The 25,273-nt window shown below is 41.0% G+C and overlaps 1 protein-coding gene across 2 annotated transcripts in view; it reads left to right on the top strand.

The window, feature by feature from the left end:
* The window catches only part of LOC114646545 (alanine--glyoxylate aminotransferase-like), a 79,548-nt gene that overhangs the window by 14,487 nt on the left and 39,788 nt on the right, over positions 1–25,273 (top strand). The window contains exons 2-4 of one of the 2 annotated variants that reach the window (XM_028794775.2): positions 3,856–4,048; positions 16,547–16,611; positions 20,222–20,322. In XM_028794775.2, coding sequence (XP_028650608.1) covers positions 3,856–4,048; positions 16,547–16,611; positions 20,222–20,322 — 359 coding nt within the window. Of the gene's footprint in view, positions 1–3,855; positions 4,049–4,600; positions 4,734–16,546; positions 16,612–20,221; positions 20,323–25,273 lie in introns of those variants that run through there. The other variant, XM_028794776.2, reaches the window with a different exon arrangement.

The raw sequence follows: 25,273 nt of genomic DNA, 5'->3' as shown, positions 1-25,273 counted from the left end.
ACCTCCTTGGCTCCTCCCATAGGTGGTGAGCCCATGGGAAGAAGAGCCCATGGACCAAGAACTCACAAAGTTATTACCCAATTCCTGATGCTGTCACTGGTCTGGATTAGTATTGAGCAGTTTACTCTGCAATGGGGAGCATTGGATAATATTCAAATGTGTTTGGATTACATTTTTGAAAAGAACACTATTAGGGAATCAGGTGTCGTAATGTGAAGCATCACTTTTGCTCACTGAGGTCAGTAAAACTCTACAAAGACCAGACACCTTTCCTGTGATCTTCCATGGTAAGCATGCCTGTTGGCATTTTCAAACAGAACAATATCCTTAAGGCAACCATCTTTTTTTCCTCTCTTTTCTCTGACGTAGAATTATCTCCTTGTCGTCCCATGCAGCGGACTAATATCTAGAGATGCACTAGTGGCTCTGCACGTTTAGGCAGAGAGCTCTGTAGTGGTGTAGACTTTAGCAGTCTTCAGACAAGAAGGTAATCACAGAATGTCTTCTATCTGTTACTGTACCCACTGCCAAATGTGTGTTTCACTCACTATTTATAACTTCCATGTGATGTACCTTTGCTATCAAATGAAATTCTTACCTACATAGTGCCGCCTTTGTATGCTTTCCATAGATCTCTGATACTTTTTTCTTACTTAGCATATATATATATATATAGAATAAGTAATGAAAAACCATTAAGTATGCCTTTCATAGCAATATGCATCATTAAACATCATTTAAACACTTCATCCACATTTCGATTAAAGAGATTTTTGCTAAAATATGTGTATTACTTTGCCGTTACTTTTAAAATTTAAATAATTGGACAACAGTTTAAAATGGCAGAGCAGTCACCTGACAGGCTAGATTGTATAGGAGTATTCATATTTTTCCTGTTTTTTTTTTTTTTTTTTTCCACGCTCACATGGATTTCCTCAGGGGGGCTGGTTATTACCCATCTTCTAAATTCATGCTGTCAGGTTGATCAACTTTAATAAAATGTCATACTGTACTGCCTATATTTTCTCTGAGCTGCAGTGCTCTAGGGCAGACATTTGCCTTGAGTCTGTTATTTCGCACAGTTTATCAGAATTATGCAAACAAGCTTATGAGAATGCATCAATGAATATTTATTTGCACTAATATTGCAACACATCACATAAAATTCTCAAATGCTCTGCATTTAATTCAGGAAGGCTAGGGATTTAAGCCTATCCACAAAGCAATGAGTGCAAGGCAATAACCAACCCTGAGATGGACACTAATTTACTTATTAACCTAATATGTATAATTTTGGGATGTTGGTAAAAGCCCAAAGAGCACACACATACACACATAAAGGAAGGATGTCATGGTAGGTGAGCACAAGTACTTGGAGAATGTAGAGTTCATAAGTCTTCTTCTGGGTTGACTGCTTCAAAACTAGTGAAGAAGCAGATAGGTTTGCAAATCTTCTGTTCTCCTCCACTCCCCCAGTCCTGTGATCACTTTAATTTTAGTTTGGGTAGATTCATTAAAAGGGTCACACATTTGAATATACATTGGTAGGGCAAAATACTGTATGTTGACCACCTGCCTAATATGCTATTTTTCCTACATGTACTGATCACTCAAGGACAGGCTCTATAAGACTGTTGATGGTGTCCTGTGGTATTTGACACAAGGACATTAGCAGCAGATTCTCTTACTATTGCAAGTTGTGAGGTGGAGCCACCATGGATTAAACTTATTCTATCACATCTTACAGATGCTAAATTGGAAAGAGATCTGGGAATTTGGAGGCGAGAGCAACAGTTTAAACTCTGTCATTTTCCTCAATGTATTTCTAAGCAATTTGTGCAATGTAATAAGGGCCATTATCCTCCCGAAAGATGCCACTTCTACCAGGGGGTACTGTTGCCTTCAAGGGGTATACCTGGTGCACAACAATCTTTAAGTAGGTAATATGTGTCAAATTAATATTCACATGAATACTCTAATCCATGGTATTCCAGTAGAATATTGCCCAAAGCATCACAATTCCTCTACTGGCTTATCGTCTTCCTCTCTTCCCTCAATTCATCTTGGTGCCATCCCTTCCCCAGGTAAATAATGCACACATGCTCCACCATCCACATGATGCAACAGAAAATGACATTCTTCAAACTAGGCAACCTTTTTACATTGATCAAATGTCAAGTTCTAAAGATCGCATGCCCATTGTAGACACCTATGACAGTGGACGGGGTCACATACAGTATATGACAGGATTCAGTGCATTTTGTGTTTTGATACATTATTCCAATAGTGATCATTAAAGTTTATTTTGCTTTGTGCGACAGTAGTCCTTTGGTTGGTTCATACCAGATGAGATAGCCTTAGTTGTCCTCTTGTATCCATGAGTCAGCAGTTCATTGTTTTTTCCCTCCTCAGACCAACTTCAAAAGTTACTCACAATGGCTGACCATTAGCACCTCACAAGCCTTTCCGATTCAAAAACACTCTAACCCAGTCATCTACCCATTATAATTTGGTCCTTATCAAAGTTATTCCTGCCCATATCTTCTGTATTCAACAGATACAGTATATCTAGTATATGATGTGTATATGTATAGTGTCTGTGTGTGTGTTTATTAATGGCACACTAGGGTGTATTCCACACCTCAGCCTCTGAGTACAACTACACTATAATAAGCCTTCAGGCTCAAATAGGCACTTTTATTGTCCAAAATACCTTTTTACAGGGTTCTTCATTTTCCCCAAGCACCACAAAGTAGTTATTCTTCACATTTTTCCTTCTCCACTCCTCTCCAGCCAAGCTTTGCTCATCTCCAATTTTAGGTGAGGTGTAGCCTCTATAGAATGGAAAAGATTCCACCTGACTGCTACCTACCCAGTGGCACTCAAGGAAACAGAGAGGACTGCCTATTGAAATTTCAGCTCCCATGTAACCCTGTTGATATCCAAATGCTGCTGCCTAGTGTGCTGGGAGAACACGTGACAGAATGGGCAAGTTGTTAACTTGCTATCCTAAACCCTGTGGAAACACTTAAGCATGGTAAATTAAAAAAACAAACAAAAAAAAAAGTTGCATAATTTCTACCCAACTTCCCACTCTTGATACATAAAGATACACTGTTTCTGAATTTTCTTTGCAGATGAAGGAATGAACTAACAATGGTGACTGTGTTTTTTCTGTCCCATGGCACTCAAAAACCTCTTTCAAGTCTGCTAAACCTGTTTGTTCTATAGTGACATTCTATGTTTTGTCTTACCCTTGAAAATGCACGTGTATATGCTCTTTGTAATGTATTACTTTTTCAAGCGATGTGTTTGTGCTACTACAGAAGAAGTCACTTGTAACTGAGTAAGAAAATAGTTCTCATGAATGGAAGCTTGGGGTTTTCAGCAGTGTTTAACAAAATATGTACAATTTACTTAATTACAGTACTGCAATTACTGTACTTCTGATGGCAGAAGGCTCGGCTCATACAGTTCATAGTTCAAAATGAAGACAGTTAATATCTTCTGTGTCATTGGAACAGGAATAGTTTAAATCTGATTGTTAAGCCATTCCTGTGTATGCTTGTGCCACTAAAGTTTGCACATGCTCACCAACTGTAATCTTATTATTGACAGATAAGAAGAATAAATTTGTTTATAGATGGGATACAAGGTGACGCAAATCAAATTTATTTTTTTTACTTATATTGTACAATGTGTAATAGCTCAAAATAATGGATAATGGAATTTACCTAGAGCATTTGCTTGTGATATTATTAATTCTTATTATACTTGAACCTTTTTTGTATCAAACATTCAGAATATGAATAAAGAATAGACATGCCTTAACCATCACCTGCTTGTGTTTTATAGATAATGGATGAAATAAAAAAGGGCATTCAATATGCTTTTCAAACAACCAATGAGCTGACTTTGGCTGTCAGTGGTTCAGGCCATGTTGCTATGGAAGCTGCACTTTTTAACACTTTGGAGCGTGGCGATAAAGTTCTAATTGGGGTTCATGGAATCTGGGGAGAAAGAGCTGCAGACATATCAGAAAGAATTGGTGAGTTTTTATATTTTATTCTTTGTAACCTGTCTCTTAACTCATCATTAAATCTGCAGAACACTTATTTAAAAAAAATACATTTTTGGATAATCAGATACGATCTGCTTGTCGAAAATATCAAAAAATTATCCTTATTATATCTTATTTCTATAAGATATGCAAATGAAAGGAGAGTATTCCATTAATTTTGTTATGCTCTTGACCTATGTTTTCTAGTCACTGCATAGGGGTTGAGCTATCTTTATTTAGATTGGCCTTGTCACTGTTTTGTGAATCACTCTGCACAACACAGGGTTTCCTTGGATAGAATTCACAAAATTATTTTCCAGTGGAAAAAAAAAATAGCAGTTGTGTGCATTTTGAAATACAGATAGGTAAGGTTTCAGTGGACAAACAAAACTCAAGGTTAGAAAGAAAAAGAAAAGGTCAGAGTCATGATGTGCTAGGTTTTGATTGCGGAACAGTAGGAACAAAATGCTGGCACATGGCTTAAGCACTAATAAATAAGCCTTGCACTTGTACTGTAGTTTCTTTAAAAAAAGGAAACTAGAAATAATAAAAATGAGATTGCTGTCAAGCAATTAAAGAGACCAGGTAATGTGAATGTGATGTGTAACTTCTTTAACCATGTCTACTTCATACCCACAATATGGAAGCTTTCCCAAGAACTCTGAGCAAGCAGGTACATTTACTGCCTTTTTTTTTTGTTCAATAAATGATTTTAACCTTATTTTTCACTAATGTTTTCCCTATTTAGCTCATGTGTTAAATTTAATATGTATTAAAAATTCTATATTTTTAAGTTTTTAGTGGTACTTCATGTTTAGTAATGTCAACAATACTGAAGCTAGGAAAGAACAATAAAGTGACAGTTGAAACAAGTATTATACAAATGAATTGACAATGCTATGGGACAAAGTGGTAATCTAACATAGGGAGATATTGTTTTTTCCATCTCCCATAAATTTGTTTTTAAATGTGTGACAGTCCGTAACCATGACAATATAGTGGATAGCACTGCTGTCATTTGATTCAAAATTCTGGGATTGAATCCCATGCCTAATTGGGTTTTCTTTTCTGCAGCTTATACCCCATCCCTCTGTCTGCACTGGTTGTACTCCACTTGACCTCCTGTATCCCAAACATTTGCATGTTATGGTTATTACTAGATCAGTGCTGACCCTATTACAGTGAACATGTCCATGAGTGGGCAATACGATAGAGTAGTGTCATATTGAGTGAAGGTTCCTGTCTTGCTCTTAATGCTGTTGGCATAGTCCATCTGACCTCTTCATGTTTCTGTTATTTCTTGAACTACATCAAAGTTCTTTTTCCTTGAAAGTCATTTGCATTCACCTACTCAGCTTTAACAATTGTCTCTGACATGAAAACACAGGGAATATATGGTCCAAGGCACACCATCACACATTACTTAATAGCAGCCCAAAAACTACATACTTAAAAATGTAAATAATGATTTTTTTTAAGGTGTGGAGGACTTTCCAGGCATTTTTGTGAGTGATAAAGCAAATGTAATTTTTCCTCTAACAAAATATTTTGTGAGCCTTTTAATGTGATAAAAGTCTAAAGATTAAAGTTAAAAGATTGCCATAGATTACTTTGAGAAGAACACTTCAACCCCAAGTGACCCTGGTTTGAAAATGCTGTAGTTAACTGACTGTTTTAGTTTACTATATACTTTTTTTACTGGTTCAGCAGTGAGTTTTGTAAAACATACATTATTAAAAGAATAGCATGTCCAATCTCTGGTTTTGCTTACTTGAATTGAAAATGAATGAAGAACTAACACTTAAAGCCATTCTGGGCCATCCTAATACAGGACTGGCTTCCCTACAAATTATGCATGTTATTTCAGTATGTGGTCATAGGGTACCGTGTGACCTGGTGTTGACAGAATGACATCTGCTCACAGAACCATTAAAAGGTATTTCCTTGCACTGAAGGGTGCCCATGTTTCCCAATAAAATGTGGACTATATCAGATGCAAGTTAATTTTGGTTAAAGACCCAAAACATGTAGTAATGGTTTTGACCTCTTCTTTTGTTGTATTTTTGACTTTTCAGGATAATTTTGGTTTTGATTGCAGTAAGCAGGGTCTTTTTCTGGCTTTCTGACCCTAGCTACAGTTTTTAGTTATTGTTCTGTATGCTTCATTTGAATTTAATTTCCTATTCTTCTGTTTTTTTTTTTTTAATTTTTTTACTAACCTATCTGTCTGGCAGGCATATCATCATGTTGCATTTTGATTTGTGCTGTACTCTGTACCTGTGACATAAAACCTATAGTACTTCTTACTGTGCATCCCCAAAACAAGCTTGATCACCCCCTGGTGGTATTTATGCTATATGAACATAATGGTGCGTGGGATGAAGTATCAGATTGTTGTCCGTCCTTGTACCTGAACTACACCACTTCAAAATGCCAGCAGTCCTGATGTATTCAACCACTAAAACACACTTCTAAAAAATTTATACACAAGCAAATGAACAAATGAGTGCAACCAAGGACATGTTCTCTCACCTCAGATCATCTTGATTGACTAGTAATCAGTCACAGTAGCTTACATAATTCAGACACTCTTCCTATTTATTGCTCTTGGCTGGCAGGAACTTGAAATTTAATCTAATGTGGAAAATATTATCACAGGTGGTACAACAATTTATTGGAATCATTTGAAAGTGTATCAGTTCAGATAGTAATTTGTTGCACAGCTTTTTCTGCCACTGCTTCTACATATTTTTAAATCAAAGATTTGTTTAATTTTACAAGATTAGGCTACAAAGGCTAAAGTATATCTCAAACTAATATATATATATGACAGGAAAGTGAAATCAGAATCTACTGTTGTCATCTAAAACAGTTTAATGGCTTTGGAAATACCTCCAGGGCTAGGACACTGTTTGTTATTTTCATTTACTTGGCTCTGAGGCTGATGTATTTTTTTTTTTTGTTTTTCAAATCTAGGAGCAGGGAACAAAGATCAGATATGTTGATCGTGAAATGAAAACAAATGAGTTGCAACAAAAGGTCTAATGCCAGTGGATTAGCATTTAACTGGACTCAAAATAAAGCACTTTGGCATGTATGTTAACATCCTGAGCTAGTTGAATATTGACAAGACTCCCCCACTGGGCACATTCAGCAAAATACACTGTTCACAGCCACATCTTCAAATAACAAGAAATTAATCTCTGCGTGCCATCAGTAGAGAATCATTTGTTTTATCTGCTTTACTCTAAATGTTTAATGCAGGAAAGACTAGATTTAATTCTGTGGTCACAAGCAAAGAATACAAATACACTTTGCTGCTCTGGGGACACCAGGACATCACATATGTACGTGCAGATAGGTGTAATACTTTCTTAAATAATGCATATTACATGATTAGAGCAAATGCAGGTTAACAGATTAAAAATAAAGGCTTTGAACATGGGGTATCCATTTGATTAATTTGGACACCTGATTATGCTGCCAGCCTCCAAAGGCAGCGTATTAATGTCCAAAAACCAGGCAGCATTTATACCCTAAAATAGGGCTGGGCGATTAATCGAAAAGTAATCGAAATCGACATTCAGAACCTATAATCGATCAAATTTTTCCAGGTCGATTATTTCGATTACTTTCCCTTTAAAAACACTACCGCGTGTGGAGTCACGTGACCCCGCACCGTTACGTTACGTTATTCTGCCGACATGTCAAGCATGGAGAGCTTAAACACTGACACAACTGAGCAACAAGAGCAGCTTGTACCAAAGAAAAACACAGTCTCCGTCATTTGGACACATTTTGGCTTCAGTAAGGATGACATCGAACAAAATGAAGTCAGATGTAGACACTGTAGAAAAACAGTTTCGACGCCCAAAGGTAACACCACCAATTTGTTTCAACACTTGAAGCACAATCACGTTACTGAATATGAACAGTGCATGGCTCAAAAAAAATAAAAAGAGACTGACAAGCGCCCAGCAACAAGTGCCTCCGCAAAGCAGATGTTGATAACACAAGCGTTCACAAATGCCACACAGTATGAGAAGAGTTCAAGAAGATGGAAAGAAATAACTGATGCTATTTGTTATTACATCGCAAAGGATATGACTCCCTTGGCTACAGTGGAGCGAAGCGGGTTTAAACACCTCATTAAAACTCTCGACAGAAGATACACTGTGCCATCGTGATCACATTTTTCTAAAACTGCGCTGCCAGACATGTACAAGACATGTTATAAAAATGTAGCTGCTGAACTGAAAAATGTTCAACACTTTGCAGCCACATCTGATCTCTGGTCAAGTAGATCGATGGACCCATTCTTGAGCCTTACTTTGCACTACATTGACTACGATTGGAAGCTGCGCCAGAGATGCCTTGAGACGGCATATTTTCCAGCCGATCACACGGCAGATATGATTGCGCAAGGTCTGAAAGATATGCTTTCTGAATGGGACCTCGCGGAAGAAAAACTTTCAGCCATTACGACAGACAATGGTGCTAATGTTGTCAAAGCTGCTGCGCTTAATGGATGGTTACGGCAGCAGTGTTTTGGACACCGCCTACACCTTGCAATTGGTGAGTACACGTCAGCTTAATTAAATATAATAGCATAAAAGCAAAAGAGGTCATTAGGAAGCTTTTTTAAAGGGAGTGAGGCAACACCTTCAGCAAGTTCAGCTACACCCACTCTGTCACTTCAGCAATCGCTAGAAGCAGAGATGAGCAGCTATTTGGTGTCCCCCATGCTGGATAGTGAGGCAAATCCACTGGACTGGTGGAGGAAGCATCATGTACACTTTCCCACTCTAAGTAAGGTGGCAAAAAAGTATCTCTGCATACCAGCTACTAGCTCCCCATTAGAGCGGGTTTTCAGTTCAGGCGGAAACATTGTTACATGCCTCAGGTCCTGCCTGAAACCTGAAAAGGTTAACATGCTCGTGTTTCTTAGTAAGAACTTAGAGTAAATTCATATTCATATAGTGACATGACAAGATCGCTAAGATCACCTCATGCAACAGTGTTAAGAGAGTTCTATTTTCATTACAACATTAAAATATTTGTTTACAGAAGATACAAGAAATGCACTGTTTAAAATATTATTTACAGGATATATAAGAGTTATTTTATTTAGAAGAGATACTGCTTATTTTCTACTTTTAATAAGAAAAACATTGAAAATAATTTATTTTGCTTCCAAAAGTGCAAGTTATTTATTTTTACTTTTTTTATAAGAACAAAGTGACTGTTCGTTTTAGGCAATGTGTGCTTTAATTTCAGTTGTTCAACATTGATGTTCAATAAATAATCACAGATAGTAGATAGTGTGTTTCCTTCAATTATTTTAAAATCAAGTAATGCACCCTTCATTCAAAAATCTCTCACTTGTAATATGTGAGCATATTTACTGTACAAAACTTGTCAGTGAACTATGAGGGCAAAAAAAAATAAAATAATCGTTCATTAATCGTAATCGAGTTAAAATGTTCAATTAATCGAGATTTTGATTTTAGGCCAAATCGCCCAGCCCTACCCTAAAAGCAAAACACATAAAGAAGGCACTGCACCATGAAAATCAATCTGGAAACTGATCAAAATTAGTCAGCAAAGCTTTCTGTTGCACCTCCATTATAATGGAGCTGCCAGTCAACTGACTTAAGATAGGTGGAATTTTGGGCAATTATTTCAAGAAAATAAATGCACATATAAATGTGTGTGAGTATTACTGTATGCAGCCATGCTCAAGAGGTTTAGTTGTTGTTTATTCGATTATTACAATAGGCAAAGTGACTCATTACAATGGTGAGATGTAGAAGAGAGTCCCTGAACTCACAGAATATCATCCATCCATCCATCCATTCTCTTCCACGTATACGAGATTGGGTCGCAGAGGCAGCAGCTTGAGCAGAGATGCCCAGACTTTCCTCACCCTGGCCACTTCTACTAGCTCTTCCGGGAGAATTCCGAGGCGTTCCCAGGCCAGCCTAGAGACAGTCCATCCAGCATGTCCTGGGTCTTCCCCGGGGCCTCCTCCCGGTTAGACGTGCCCGGAACACCTCACCAGGGAGGCGTCCAGGATGCATCCTGATCAGATGCCCGAGCCACCTCATCTGACTCCTCTCAATGCGGAGGAGCAGTGGCTCTACTTTGAGCTCCTCCCGGATGATCAAGCTTCTCACCCTATCTTTAAGGGAAAGCCCAGACACCCTATGGAGGAAACTCATTTCAGCCGCTTGTATTCGTGATCTCGTTCTTTCGGTCACTACCCATAGTTCATGACCATAGGTGAGGGTAGGAACATAGATCGACTGGTAAATTGAGAGCTTTGCCTTTCAGCTCAGCTCCTTTTTCACCACGACAGACCGATGCAGAACCCGCATCACTGCAGATGCAGCACCGATCCGCCTGTTGATCTCCCGCTCTATTCTTCCCTCACTCGTGAACAAGACCCCGAGATACTTGAACTCCTCCACTTGGGGCAGGATCTTGCTCCCAATCCCGAGAGGGCCCTCCACCCTTTTCTGGCTGAGAACCATGGTCTTGGATTTGGAGGTGCTGATTCCCATCCCAGCCACTTCACACTCGGCTGCAAACCAGTCTAGAGAGAGCTGAAGATCATGGCCTGACGAAGCAAACAGGACAACCTCATCTGCAAAAAGCAGTGACCCAATCCTGAGCCCACCAAACCGGACCACCTCAACGCCCTGGCTGGGCCTAGAAATTCTGTCCATAAAAGTTATGAACAGAATCGGTGACAAATGGCAGCCCTGGCAGAGTCCAACTCTCACCGGAAACGGGTTTGACTTACTGCTGGCAATGCGGACCAAGCTCTGACACCGATTGTACAGGGACCGAACAGCCCTTATCAGGGGGTCTGGTACCCCATACTCCCGGGGCACCTCCCACAGGATTCCCTGAGGGACACGGTCGAACGACTTTTCCAAGTCCACAAAACACATGTAGACTGGTTGGGCAAACTCCCATGCACCCTCCAGGACTCTGCCAAGGGCGCAGAGCTGGTCCACTGTTCCACGACTAGGACAAAAACCACACTGTTCCTCCTGAATCCGAGATTCGACTATCTGACAGACCCTCCTCTCCAGGACCCCCGAATTGATTTTTCCAGGAAGGCTGAGGAGTGTGATCCCTCTGTAGTTGGAACACACCCTCTGGTCACCCTTCTTAAAGAGGGGGACCACCACCCCGGTCTGCCAATCCAGAGGCACTGTCCCCAATGTCCATGCGATGTTGCAGAGGCTTGTCAACCAAGACAGTCCTACAACATCCAGAGCCTCAAGGAACTCCTGGCGTATCTCATCCACCCCCGGGGCCCTGCCACCAAGGAGTTTTTTGACCACCTCGGTGACCTCAGTCCCAGAGATGGGAGAGCGCACCTCCGAGTCCCCAGGCTCCGCTTCCTCATTGGAAGACATGTTAGTGGGATTGAGGAGGTCTTCGAAGTACTTCCCCCACTGACCCACAACGTCCCGAGTCGAGGTTGGCAACGCACCATCCCCACCATATACAGTGTTGACACTGCACTGCTTCCCCCTCCTGAGACACTGGGTAGTGGATCAGAATCTCCTCTAAGCCATCCGAAAGTCGTTCTCCATGGCCTCCTCAAACTCCTCCCACACCCAAATTTTTGCCTCGGCAACCACTGAAGCTGCATTCTTTTTCGCCTGCCAGTACCTGTGGGACTCCAGAGGCGCCTAACAGGACAAAAGGGTTCTGTAGGACTCCTTCTTCAGCTTGACGGCATCTCTCCCTGCCGGTGTCCACCAACGGGTTTGGGGATTGCCACCACGACAGGCACCGACCACCTTACGGCCACAGCTCTGGTCAGCCGCCTCAACAATAGAGGCACGGAACATAGCCCATTCAGGCTCAATGTCCCCCACCTCTCTCGGGACGTGGTCGAAGTTCTGCTGGAAGTGGGAGTTGAAGCTGCTTCTGATGGGGGACTCTGCCAGACGTTCCTAGCAGACCCTCACAATACGTTTGGGCCTACCACGCCTGACTGGCATCCTCCCCCACCAACGAAGCCAACTCACCACCAGGTGGCGATCAGTTGACAGCTCCGCCTCTCTCTTCACCCGAGTGTCCAGGACATATGGCCGCAGGTCCGATGACACGACCACAAAGTCAATCATCGAACTGAGGCCTAGGGTGTCCTGGTGCCAGGTGCACATATGGACACCCCTATGCCTGAACATGGTGTTCGTTATGGACAATCCAAGATGAGCACAGAAGTCCAGTAACAAAACACAGCTCGGGTTCAGATCGGGGGGGGGGGGGGCATTCCTCCCAGTCACGCCCTTCCAGGTCTCACTGTCATTGCCCATGTGAGCACTGAAGTCCCCCAGCAGAACGAGGGAGTCCTCAGCAGGTGCACCCTCTAGCACCCGCTCCAGGGACTCCAAAAAGGCTGGGTACTCCAGACTGCTGTTCGGCGCATACGCACAAACAACAGTTAGGACCCGTTTCCCCACCCAAAGGTGGAGGGAGGCTACCCTCTTGTCTACCGGGGTGAACCCCAATGGACAGGCTCCAAGTCGGGGGGGGGCAATAAGTATGCCCACACCCGCTTGGCGCCTCTCACCAGGGGCAACTCCAGTGTGGTAGAGAGTCCAGCCCCTCTCAAAGAGACTGGTTCCAGAGTCCATGCTGTGTTTCGATGTGAGCCTGACTATATCTAGCCGGAACCTCTCAACCTTGCACACTAGCTAAGGCTCCTTCCCCTTCAGAGAGGTGAAATTCCACGTCCCAAGAGCCAGCTTCTGTAGCCGAGGATTGGACCACCAAGGTCCCCCCCTTCAGCCACCACCCGACTCACACTGCACCTAACCTCCTTGGCCTCTCCCACAGGTGGTGAGCCCATGGGAAGGGGGACCCACGTTGCCTCTTTGGGCTGTGCCCGGCCACCAGGTGCTCGCCATCGAGCCCCACCTCCAGGCCTGGCTCCAGTGGGGGGCCCCCGGTAACCCGCGCCATCCAAGGTTTATATGCATCATAGGATGTTGTCTGAACAGCTCTTGTCACGTCCCTCGCCTAGGACCAGTTTGCCTTGGGTGACCCTACCAGGGGCATAAAGTCCTTGACAACAGATCTCCTAGGATCATTGGGACACACAAACCCGTCCACCATGATAAGGTGCACACACAAAATATCAGGCCTTGAAAAGACCGGGCTATAGTAATAGAAGATGATATAGGTCAGATCCTAATGCCATCTAAGGACAAGAAGATGAGACTACAATGGGCAGATAAACATCAAAACTGAATAATTAGAGATATCACTTGATAATATCAACTTCAGCTATGATATTCATATGGTGGGGTCAGAATCTCAAATAGGTATCATGAATTCATGGATACAGTCCACCTTGTGTCCGTGGTACAGGCTAGTGATAGTATGTTATGGGTTAGGTAATGTTTTCTTGGTACATATTAGACCTTGTATTATCACCTATACATCATTTGAATGCTACAGTGTACCAGTGCATTGTTTGGCCACAATCTGCACTTTTTCAAATGGATCTATCAAGTCAATGCACCATGTCATAATGTGCACCTGAACTCAGTGTTTCCCTGAATATGACCGTAAATTCCTTTTAGTCTGATGGCCTGCACAAACCCAGAATCTCAATCCAGTTTAGCAACTTTGGGATGAGGCTGCATATGTGGTTCATAGCATAATTGTGTGGCTAAAAACTCTGCAGGATTTTTGAGATGCTGTTGAGTCAGTATGAACAAAAATCATTTTTAAATCTTTTTAGTTAGCCAATAAAAGGTGTAATTTTGCTTGGCTTTTCTCTGAATCCATGTTTGAAAGAATTCAATCTGTTCAAGGGCTGTAAGGTGGCCCTACCAGGTAAAGTAGCCCTTTACTGTATAACTGATATGTAAGCTGAACAATTGTGACACCACGCAGAAATAGGCAACAGCAAGGCTATAAAAATTTCAGAAAAATAGACATTGCTAGTGTCATGCCAGTGCAGGGGGAAACATACTATTGGGACAGCATAGCCCGGATGCCCTAAAAATGTTAAAAAATAGCAGCTCAGAAATCCGGGCTCCCACACGGTATTGAATGCTAGGAAACCGTATAGGTGCCAGGACAACCAAGTATAGAGAGTTAGGCCTCTAGGGATATGAGTGAAGACCTCCTGGCCATTAAAGGGAATGAAAAATATTATACTTTTAAGAGGACATGAAGCAGAGGGGCTATACTGGAGATATGACTATTTTAAAGTAACCAAATGGACAGAGATTTTAGTTTTATGAGAGGGTTTTCTGGTGGGTAAACCATCCTACCTGATAGATAGGGTCAGAGGATGCAGAGCTTTATTGCTTTTTTGTTACTTTGAGTTCTCCCGTTGTTCATCTATATCTTGAATAATTTATAGGATAAATTCACTTTTTTTTTTTGTATGTTTTGAACTTCTCTGCATTTTGTAGGTAGGATGGTTGCTATAATAGCATTCCTTATATAGTACAATTTGCCTTTTTTGTTTAGGAAAGAAAACCTAGTAACAAAAGACATGTTGTTCAAGTGAAAATGATGTGGCAAGTACAACAGTATGATCCAAAGGCATTCCAATAATAGCTATACAGTTAAACAGCTTCATTTATAAACTGTGTAATACTGACAGTTTTGCACTAATGTCTAAAAAATGTTCTAAACTGATTCCCATGAAGCAAATTTAATATGTGCCCTAAATGGTGTTGGACACTTTCAACTCATGCAGCCTAGTGATGTGGATTGGCTCAATCCCATTCGTTTTCTGAAATTTTAATTTGAGAGACTTTCTATGTATGAAGCATAAATTAGTAAAAAAACTTTTATATAGATCCTGAATTTCAAGCCTGCAACACATTCCAAAAAACGGTTAGGACGGTAAAACATTCACCACTTTGTGGCATTTGTGAATGTAACTCCATATTGTAGTGCCTGACAGAGGTTTGCCAAAACTAATTCCTTGCCCATGTGGTTATATCAGCTATTGATGAGTGACGGCTCTTGATGCAGTGCTCTCTGAGGGATTGGAGCCCACAGGTGTTCAGCTTAGGCTTGTAGCCTTGCCCTTTACACATTGAAATTCCTCCCGATTCCGTGAATCATTCAGTGATATTATGTATTATAGGGAGAAATATGCAAATCCCTTCCAATCTTTCTTTGAAGGACATTGTTCTTAAACATTTCAATAATTTTCTCACATTTGTTGACAAACTGGAGATCCTCTGCCCATCTTTCCCCCTTAAAGACTCAGCTTTTCGTAGATACTGCTTTTGTACCAAATCATGATTACAGTCACCTGTTTGAAATAACATCATTACTTAATTATTTTACCTAATTGCTGGCCCTAATTTGCCTCTGTCCCAACCTTTTTTGGAGTGTGTTTCAGGCCTGAAATGCAGGAATCCATGTATATTAACAAATGAAATGAAGTTGACCAGACAAAAAATAAAAATCTTGGGTTCGTACCGTCTGCAATGAAACAAAAGTCAAAGTAAATTTAAGAATCATAATTTTTAAGAGTATGGGTAAAATGTCACTCTGATGACACAATTTTTATATAAAAAAAAAGAGAAAAAGTTGGTGGGTAGTTTTGAAAACATAGCAGGTATACGGTTAATGTTTAGTAAGTCTGTGTAATCATGCATCAAATGCCAAAAAACAACTCTGGAAGGGGAAAAGAATACCGTGCCTCAGTCTGTTCTTTTCATTATCACATCTGCCCAGAAGGGTAAATCGGAGTCAGAAGAAGATTACACTGCCAAGCGTCCAGATGAGTGACTCTAGCTTAACTGCCATATTAAAGAAACACACGCCCCGCGACTATCTTTACTACCATAGAAGACAGGAGCTTAAATATATATTGTAAGAAGATGAGTGTCCTTAAAATATATACAAGACTTCTACAACAAAATTGACTGCCAAATTGATGGGCAACCATAAAATAAAATGCACTAAGGATACAACGACTTATGGTAATGTATTTTGTACTAATCTGGAAAACTGCTGTAAGGTTGATTCGGTTTCTACAAGACTTTTGCCAATCAAGATTCACCCTCTCTGTATTAAATGACAAAGGTATTAAATCCCTGTGTGAATCAATATGTGTTCCATTAGGCTGTGGTACCTAACAGAGCAGGGTGTCTATTAGTTATGTTGGTTGTTCTTATCTAAGAGTGGTACAGTAATTTTTTATAACCTTTTTGTGTAGCCCAGATGAATACTTTATAATTTAATTATAATACTATAGTTTAATTAGCTATATATATAATGTAATTTAATTATAATATTAGTTTAGTTAGCCATATACAGATAAGACAAAGTTTTCCTCTAGATTACCTTCAATTTGTACACAGTGATTTGTTGAATTACAAAATTATGCTAGCAAGTTTATGCTCACAACCAAACAAAATAACTGCTACACAATTTGTAATTAATGACAAATGACTACCTACATTTTTTTCCCCCTAGGAGCAGATGTAAAGCGCCTTGTCAAAGTTCCTGGACAGTATTTTAGTTTGAATGAAATTGAACAGGTACAGTTTTCCACCTTATAAACATTGGTTTATATATCTGGCTGTAAGATGCTACCTTTTTTTGCGTTGCCAAATTGGCTGCTGTTGTTATTATTATTTCTTGTGTACTTCAGTTCTATAATAAACATGTACATATGCTGTATGTTTCTGGTCAATACTTGCATCTAAAAATGAAGCTGATAATCAACATACTAGGACATTGATGATGGCCATGTTATGCAGTAAAGGTGGGAGCTGAGTTGACTTCACAGCTATGGTTGCCAACTTTCCTAAGCAAAAATAAGGGACAACCTAAGGCAACAACTGGTTGGGTGGATTTGTAAGGGTGGGAGCTTGGAATGGGGGTTTGAAGGGGCATTGCCAGGTAGTCCCCCTGGCACTGTTGATGTCCAGGTGGGGACCCTTGAAGTTTTGCTGCTGTCAATGTCCAGGGTGACTGACCTGCATACCGGTACAGACCACAAGATGTCAGTTTTAACTCTGGTCACCCTACTCTCAGCTGACCTCGCCAGAAAGTGCACCACTTTCAGTGTTATAAAGTAATCTCTCTGTGTCTGAGGTTAAGAGTCTCCTTTAACTAAAGCTGTAGAGGGGCTGCTTCTATGGGCCATTGTAATCTGGACTTTGTGGTTTTATAGCTGCACAGTTACCATAGTACAAATCTGCGAACTGACTTGGCTTGTGGTGCCAGTCCATCACAATACAGTGTCTTTCTGCAGATTTTACATACTGCTTACTGAACATGCCATAAGATGGACTTACTCATAGTGTCTAACAAGGTGTGACTTGAGAGACTATACTTCTGCCGTCCCCTACGGAAAAACGCTTTCACAAATGACATTCAGCTGAAAAGGTTTTCTGTGACTACAGGAGGTGGATACCTGTCCAACAGACAGCTGCTACAGTACATTATCCCTTAAAACTCTATGTACAATACAATACAATACAATACAGTTTTTTTTTGTATAGCCCAAAATCACACAGGAAGTGCCGCAATGGGCTTTAACAGGCCCTGCCTCTTGACAGCCCCCCAGCCTTGACTCTCTAAGAAGACAAGGAAAAACTCCCAAAAAAACCTAGTAGGGAAAAATGGAAGAAACCTTGGGAAAGGCAGTTCAAAGAGAGACCCCTTTCCAGGTAGATTGGGCGTGCAGTGGGTGTCAAAAGAAGGGGGTCAATACAATACAATACAGTACAGTATACAGAACAGAACAATTTCTCAATATAGTAAGAAATAAAAAATATAAATTTTAGAAGTACGGAGCAGAATTTAACAGTAGATGATATATCCCATAATAAGATTTGGATTTGTATAGAGTCCTGGAGACCTCATCCTTCAAGCTGCCTCCCCCATTTGGCCATTCCACAGCTGAAACAGTGCTGGGCCAGCCAATCCGATGAAAGGACCCCTCTCTCCCACGATTCCTGCGATCCTCCATCTGGGATGACTTTTCCTTAGGCAGGCAAAACAATTTGGCAGGTGGGCCATGGCACCAAGTGCCACATTTGAGTACCGAGAAGAAAAACAGAATAAGTGAGGGTTAGTATACAATTATAACTGTCATGTTATTTATGTTTAAGTGCTAATGACTAACAACAGACTAACAACAGAGATGCAGTCTGTACAGTTAATCAGCAGCTCTAGTCAGGATATGCTAAACTGAAGTAGTGAGTCTTCAGCCGGGATTTAAAAGCTTATGTACAAAGGAGATCAAAAAAGATTTCCTTAAAGTTCTCCCCGGACTTAAATGCTAAGAAAATACTTTGTACTTGACCCCTTAGAAAATAAATAAACATAACTGTGGAGGCTGTACATGAGAAATTATAAGACCGCAAAAAGAGGGTCACTTTTCAAAAATTTTGTAGCTATAGAGAACTTAACAGAGCAGCAAAGTTAAAAAGAACACCTTGTGAATTAAGAGCTATCTTAATGCCACTCCATTTTTTAAACCTTGAAACTGGATCGTGTGAAGTCTATGTGTGCATAATAGAAACATAAGTACTGTCACTCGATTCCATTTCCCAAATATCGTAATACATAGTATATAGTGTAATCACTAATGAATGGAATAGTATGTGCTTCTTCTGGTTAAAGGAAACACAAGAGCAAAAATCGGTAAGAAGTTCAATGAGAGGCAGAACTTTCAAAAGTAGAACACCAAGTTGTTAAAGCTAAACTGCTCAAAGTCTGATGCATTATGCTCAGAGAGAGAGAAATAGAGAGAGACAAAAAGAATAAATTTCTTTCTTGTAACTTTTCAAAAATGCCAAATGTTTGCTACTTCATTAGTTTTGTTAGATAAAGAACTTAGAATGAACTACCATAGTTCGATCAAGTGGCCCATTGGGAAATGACTCTGGTAGCTAGATTGTTCCTCAAAAAAAAGGAAGTGAATCTGATAGATCCATAAGTGTAGGATCCTGCAACTTTGTTTGCATTTTTTGTAAAATATGTATATGCTGAAATATTTGTTTTTGATGAAATATGTATTGCCTAACTTCTTTAAAATAGCACTCAACTTCTATTCCTTTCAGATCAAAATTATTAATTCAATCATTCATTTTCCAAACCCACTTATTCTAATGCAGTCTATCCTGGCAGTACTGAATATAGGACAAAAATCAACCCAATTTGATGAACTAATTAGAAAATATGTGATTAGTATAACATGCAGATGCATGCAGGGACTATAACTGTTTTTGTTTTGAATTTTTCTTCATTTTCTTAATTACAGTTATCACATTTTTGTAACAATGAGTCATATTTGAAAATAACAGTGATAAAAGAATGCAATTAGATGCATTAGCAAAGTGCATAAAATACATGTTTTACACTATCGTAGTTAACAACCGAGACCAAATAGGCCTTTGGTGGCTGAAATAGTTTTCATAGACCACAGCTTACCACTCAAATGATGTGAAAACTAGCATTGAATGACTTCTATTGAATACAATCATTAGTTATTGGTCGAGAAAGGTCTGCAACTAACTGTAGTTCATTTTTTGTAAACCTGTATTTTTTTAATGATGAAGAGTTAAAAATCTAAATTGAAGTCTGCTGTGCACTCTGTGGCTGTCAGACATGTAAAACAGGTTGAAATAGCCTTTCTCAAAGGAAATTGAAGTAATTTAATCAGTAATTTATGTGTCAAAATTTATCAGCTGACGACATATGTTTTTATAAACTTGCTAATGCCTTTTGAATAGTTTTTTTTAAATTTCCAAAATTTTATAGTGTGCTTTTTTCAGAATATTGAAATAAAAATTGAAGTTTTTTGACAAATGTCCTACAAGAATAAGTGTACTAAGTTTTTACTGGGAATTGCTTTGTGTGGGAAGACCGGCAGACATGATGAGAAACTTCCTAAAAAGTAAATGCAGAAGAGCTCTGCCACCCCACGTAGAAATTGTTGTTCTTCCCTAGGATCTAGTTGCGAATAAATTACTAAGAGTTGTGCTAGACAGGAGGTGCCCACCTCAGGGTGCCGCACAGGGGCCTTCAGCAAGCTGGCTACGCCACTCTTACAGGGAACACAAGGCATAAAGTGTAGTCTGAATGTTTCAGAAATTTGAGTCTATGCAATTCTTTTTCTTTCTCTTTCTCATACAGGCACTATCAGAACACCGGCCCGTACTCTTCTTCATCACACATGGAGAGTCATCTACAGGTGTGGTACACCCAATGGATGGTCTGGGTGACCTTTGCCATAAGTGAGTAAGATTGCAAAGTGAAACACCATTTCTTTACAATCACATTTCCTTGACATCTTTTTTTGTAGACCAAAAATTGGAACATGCACGTTCCATGTCTCATGTAAAACATTTGATAATAAAACTCCTGATGTTGCTACTTAAGTTTTAAGCAACACTGCTTAATCCTCCATTTTAAAATCAGAATTATTTTTAATAATTGGGCTGTCTCCTTGTGCACCATAATAAAAAGATAAGTGCATCCATCCAGACGCTATGTCTTCGTCATTCTAGTAGATGGTGCATAACAAACATTTTTGGCAATAAAATGCATTACATTTGTCATTTCAACAGATGGCATATCACAAACATTAACACTGCTTTTATGAATCCCATTCCAAATGGCATATTACAGACACATATGCATTGTATGGTGCGCTGCAAACGTTAACGCTGAGGTATCCATTGATAACACCGGTCTTAGATGGGAAGCACAGCTAGAAGATTTCTAAAGGTTTATAGGATTATTATTATCATGTGTCCAGAGAACAGTGAAATTCTTACTTACAGGAAATGTGCTTATCAACATGTAACAGATCGCCATTCTCTGGTGCTGTGATTAGTGAACATAACTACCTTATATCTTCCTTATATAAATTAACGAACTTACTTTGAAACTCCTTGCTTTCTTACCTGAAAAATCTCAGAATACAGTTTGCAACAGTATCTGTCATTAGGAGACACATTCATTTAGCAAATTTTGGAAAATAATTAGATAAAAGCAAAAAAAGTAAATACTCTCTTTGATCACTCAAGCCTTGAAATGTTAATGTAGTTGTAGTAGCTATCTAGGTCATGCAAAAAGACAATTTTCCCCTTGGGGATTAATAAAGTATATGCAAACCTAGGTTACAGGATTGTGTAACACAACTATAATTATAAGTTTGATACTTTTGATCTTTTTGGTGTTAAAATAACATGTTTTAACATGTCATTGTTTGTTTATCCAATAGCACTGTACCAACAATGCTGAAAAAAAAGCAGGAACAAAAGAAAAATGCAGCAGGAAATTAACATGAAAAATTAACTTCAAAAACCTAATGAGGTTGCTGCCAGAAAGTGAAATATCATTATGTCAAAGCCCCAATGCATAACCAAAAATCTTTATTGAAAAACCCAAAAGTCAGACTTCCCCAAAAAATGTATTTACTCTGAAAGACTCTCTACAAAATCCACAGATTGAATGGCTGTAATTCCGCAATGCTGGTCTTTGTGCTATTGCTTTGATGGTGTCACATTTCACGACTTGCAGGTGTCATATGGTAGCAACTGTCAGTCATAAGAACTTCTACTAAAAATGGGTGTGCTCACAAACAACTAAGTGAGAGTGTGGAAATAACAAAAAATGTGACATTCAAATTTTAATACTTTCACAATGAAACTGAAAGAAGTACAGCTTCAAATAAATCCATAAATCATGATGATCACAGACAGCATTTTTGGATGCAAGGTATACACCAAACCTGGAGAGAATGCCAATCTTTTATAAGAACCAGAAGGTCGCAGAATATAACACTCTGACACACTTGACACTGATGTAATAAAAAATTTTAAAAGAGCCCTGTGAGCTCTGAAATGGACTGGTACCCTATCCAAGGCTTTTTCCTGCCTTGTTCCCAGTGCTATAGGGTTAGGCTTTGAATTGACTTTGAGTTAAGCAGCTCTCAAAATCGTATGTTATGCAACCCTATACCATATTTGTTTGCCATATTTAACTTTTCAGCAAAGAAGATAAAGACAGAAAATAAAAGGATAGTCTCATGATCAAACAATAAAATGTACATATTGCCATAGCACTAAAATACTACTGATAAGAGTCCACCAAGCCAAGATATTGAAAGAATAAATAATGAAAATAAGAACACACTACAACTCAAGGACAGTTAGAATTTGGTCTTTAAACTACCCTGTATTCATGTACTAATATATATATATATATATAATATAAATATATATATATATAAATATTGTGAAGAAAGCAAATGACACAGCATAATGTTTTGTGGTTTTAGCCCCGTATACTGTAAATCAAAATAGAGTAACGTCTCCACTATACAAAAAATCAAGGTCAACATAAGACATTGCATGAAGGGAATGGGGGACAATTTATACAGGGGGACCGGAAATTAGAAGGTGGAATGCTGGGAAAACTGTGATGCAGGATGGGTGTTTGACGTCATCATAGTGGAACTGGAGGGTAGAAGGGAACCCGGAAGTATGGTGGCTTTTTGTTTTGTCCGGGCGTTGTTACGCCGGCGATTCTTCATTCTGGCTGAGAAAACAAGAAAAGAAAAGTTAGTGCGCTGTTGTTGTCCCTCGGCACGACCTGTCGCGATGCGGCCCGGGTCCTTAAACTGCTCCCCATGCACTTGTGCGTGACATGACTCCCCCTTCAGCCCAGACCCACCGGGTCGGGCGGCTCGAACCGAGAGGGCATCTGCGTTGGCCTGAAGGTTACCCCGATGATAAGTGACGGTGAACTTGTACGGCTGCAGGTCCAAAAACCACCTGGTAACCCGAGGATTCGACTCCCTGTGAAGGGCCATCCACTGGAGGGCGGCATGGTCCGTCACCAGGGTGAACTCCCGGCCCAACAGGTAGTACCACAGGTGAGTTACCACCCACTTACTTGCCAGGGCTTCCCGTTCCACCGCCACATACCTCGTCTCCCGGTCCAACAGTTTCAGGCTCAGGTACATTACGGGATGTTTGACACTGTTGATACTTTGGCTCAACACGGTACCCAGGCCAGTGTCCAAAGCATCGGTCTGGAGGAGAAAAGGAAGGTAAAAGTTAGGTGTTCTCAAAATAGGTGCCGATGTGAGGGCCAGTTTTAAGTCATTGAATGCTTGTTCCGCTGCTTCATTCCACACCACATGTAAAGGGGCCTTCTTCTTTGTCAAATCTATCAAGGGTGCTGCCCTCTCCGAGAAACGAAGTACAAACCGGCGGTAGTAACTCGCTAACCCCAAGAAAGCTTGCACCTGTTTCTTGTATCAGACGGGGCCATTCCAAGATGTTTTTTATTTTTGAGCACTGTTTCTCCACCATCCCTCCTCCTACCAGGTAGCCCAAATATTTGGCCTTGTTCAACCCAAAGAAACACTTCTGGGGGTTGATACGCAGGCCAGCTTTCCCTAGCGTCAAGAGGACAGCGTAAACCTGCAACACATGCTCCTCCCAGGTGCCGGAAAAAATGACGACGTCATCGAGGTAGGCGGCACAATAGGACTGGTGGGGCCATAGCACTCTATTTACCAGACGCTGGAAAGTTGCTGCCGCCCCGTGCAGCCTAAATGGGAGAACCTTGTATTGCCAGTGTCCACTAGGGGTACTGAAGGCGGTTTTCTCTTTAGCGGATGCCGTTAAGGGAATTTGCCAGTACCCTTTGGTCATGTCAAGTGTAGTCAAATACCGGGTCGTTCCCAACCTCTCGAGGAGCTCGTCGACTCGGGGCATGGGATAGGCGTCAAACCTGGAGACCTGATTAAGACGTCGAAAGTCGTTGCAAAATCTCCAAGAACCGTCCGCTTTGGACACCAGGACAATGGAACTGGACCCTTCGATAATGTCCATTTCCAACATCCTCTGGACCTCCAACTCCACCTCAGCCCTTTTTGCCTCCGGGAGGCGGTAGGGTCTTACCCGGACAACCACTCCCGGGTCTGTCACAATATCATGCTGAACCAGCGAGGTCCGGCCTGGTGCTTCACTGACCACCTCCGGGACGGACAGGATTGCTCCTTCGAGCTCCTGTCGCTGGTGGAATGTCAAATTGGGGCCGAGGTTAAGCGATACTTTTTCGGAGAAAACGGAGAGGGTGGATTCAGGAAGAGGTTGCTCATCCCTGGCCTTCCACGGCTTTAATAAGTTCACGTGATACACCCTCTCAGTTGGTCGACGGTTTGGCTGGCTTACCAAATATTTGACGAGCCCCTTTCTTTCTTTAACCTCGTACGGACCCTGGCAATGGGCCAGCAGTTTGGAGTGGGAGGTGGGCACAAGCACCAGTACGCGATCCCCCGGCTGAAATTCGCACAGGGAGGAGTTCCTATTATAATTCCGGGCCTGCACTGCTTAAGCCCGAGACATGTGATCTTTTAGTATAGGCCGGATTTTGTCTAATCGAGCGTGTAATTACACGATATACTCCAGCAGGTTTGTGAAGGGAAGTGCCTCCCCTTCCCAACCTTCCTTTAGTATGTCCAAAATACCCCGGGGCTGGTGCCCACAGAGAAGTTCAAACGGGGAAAATCCCGAGGAGGCTTGTGGCACTGCCTGATAAGCAAAAAGGACTAAAGGCAGTAGCTGGTCACAGGTCCTTCCATCCGTGCTGACTACCTTACGGAGCATCTGCTTAAGGGTCTGGTTAAATCTTTCGACCAGCCCATCCGTCTGTGAGTGATAAACAGACATTTTGAGATGCTTAATACGGAGTAACTTGGCCACCTCCCTGAACGTATCCGAAGTAAAGGGCATACCTTGGTCCGTGAGGACTTCCTTAGGTATGCCCACTCGGGAAAATAATCCTACCAATTCCTGTGCAATATTTTTTGTATTAGCAGTTCGCAGGGGAACTGCTTCTGGATACCGTGTTGCATAATCCACTGTGACCAATATATATTTATGGCCTCGGGCCGAAGGCTCTAGGGGTCCTACGAGATCGACTCTGATCCGCTCAAAGGGAACATCAATAAGGGGAATTGGGACTAGAGGAGCTCGGTCCCTCCGGGAATCTGGCGTAACTGACAGACTGGGCAAGACTGACGGAAACGGCGGACCTCCTCGTTGATCCTGGGCCAATAAAACCAGAGTTTAATCCTCTCTAGTGTCTTTTCGGCCCCGAGGTGGGCGCCTAAGAAGTGGGCATGTGCTAGGTCGCAGACCTCCCACCGGTAGGTTCACGGCACTA

Source organism: Erpetoichthys calabaricus, chromosome 2 (assembly GCF_900747795.2).
Source record: "Erpetoichthys calabaricus chromosome 2, fErpCal1.3, whole genome shotgun sequence".
NCBI classification, from domain to species: domain Eukaryota; kingdom Metazoa; phylum Chordata; class Cladistia; order Polypteriformes; family Polypteridae; genus Erpetoichthys; species Erpetoichthys calabaricus.
This window is presented reverse-complemented; position numbering and strand designations above follow the sequence as displayed.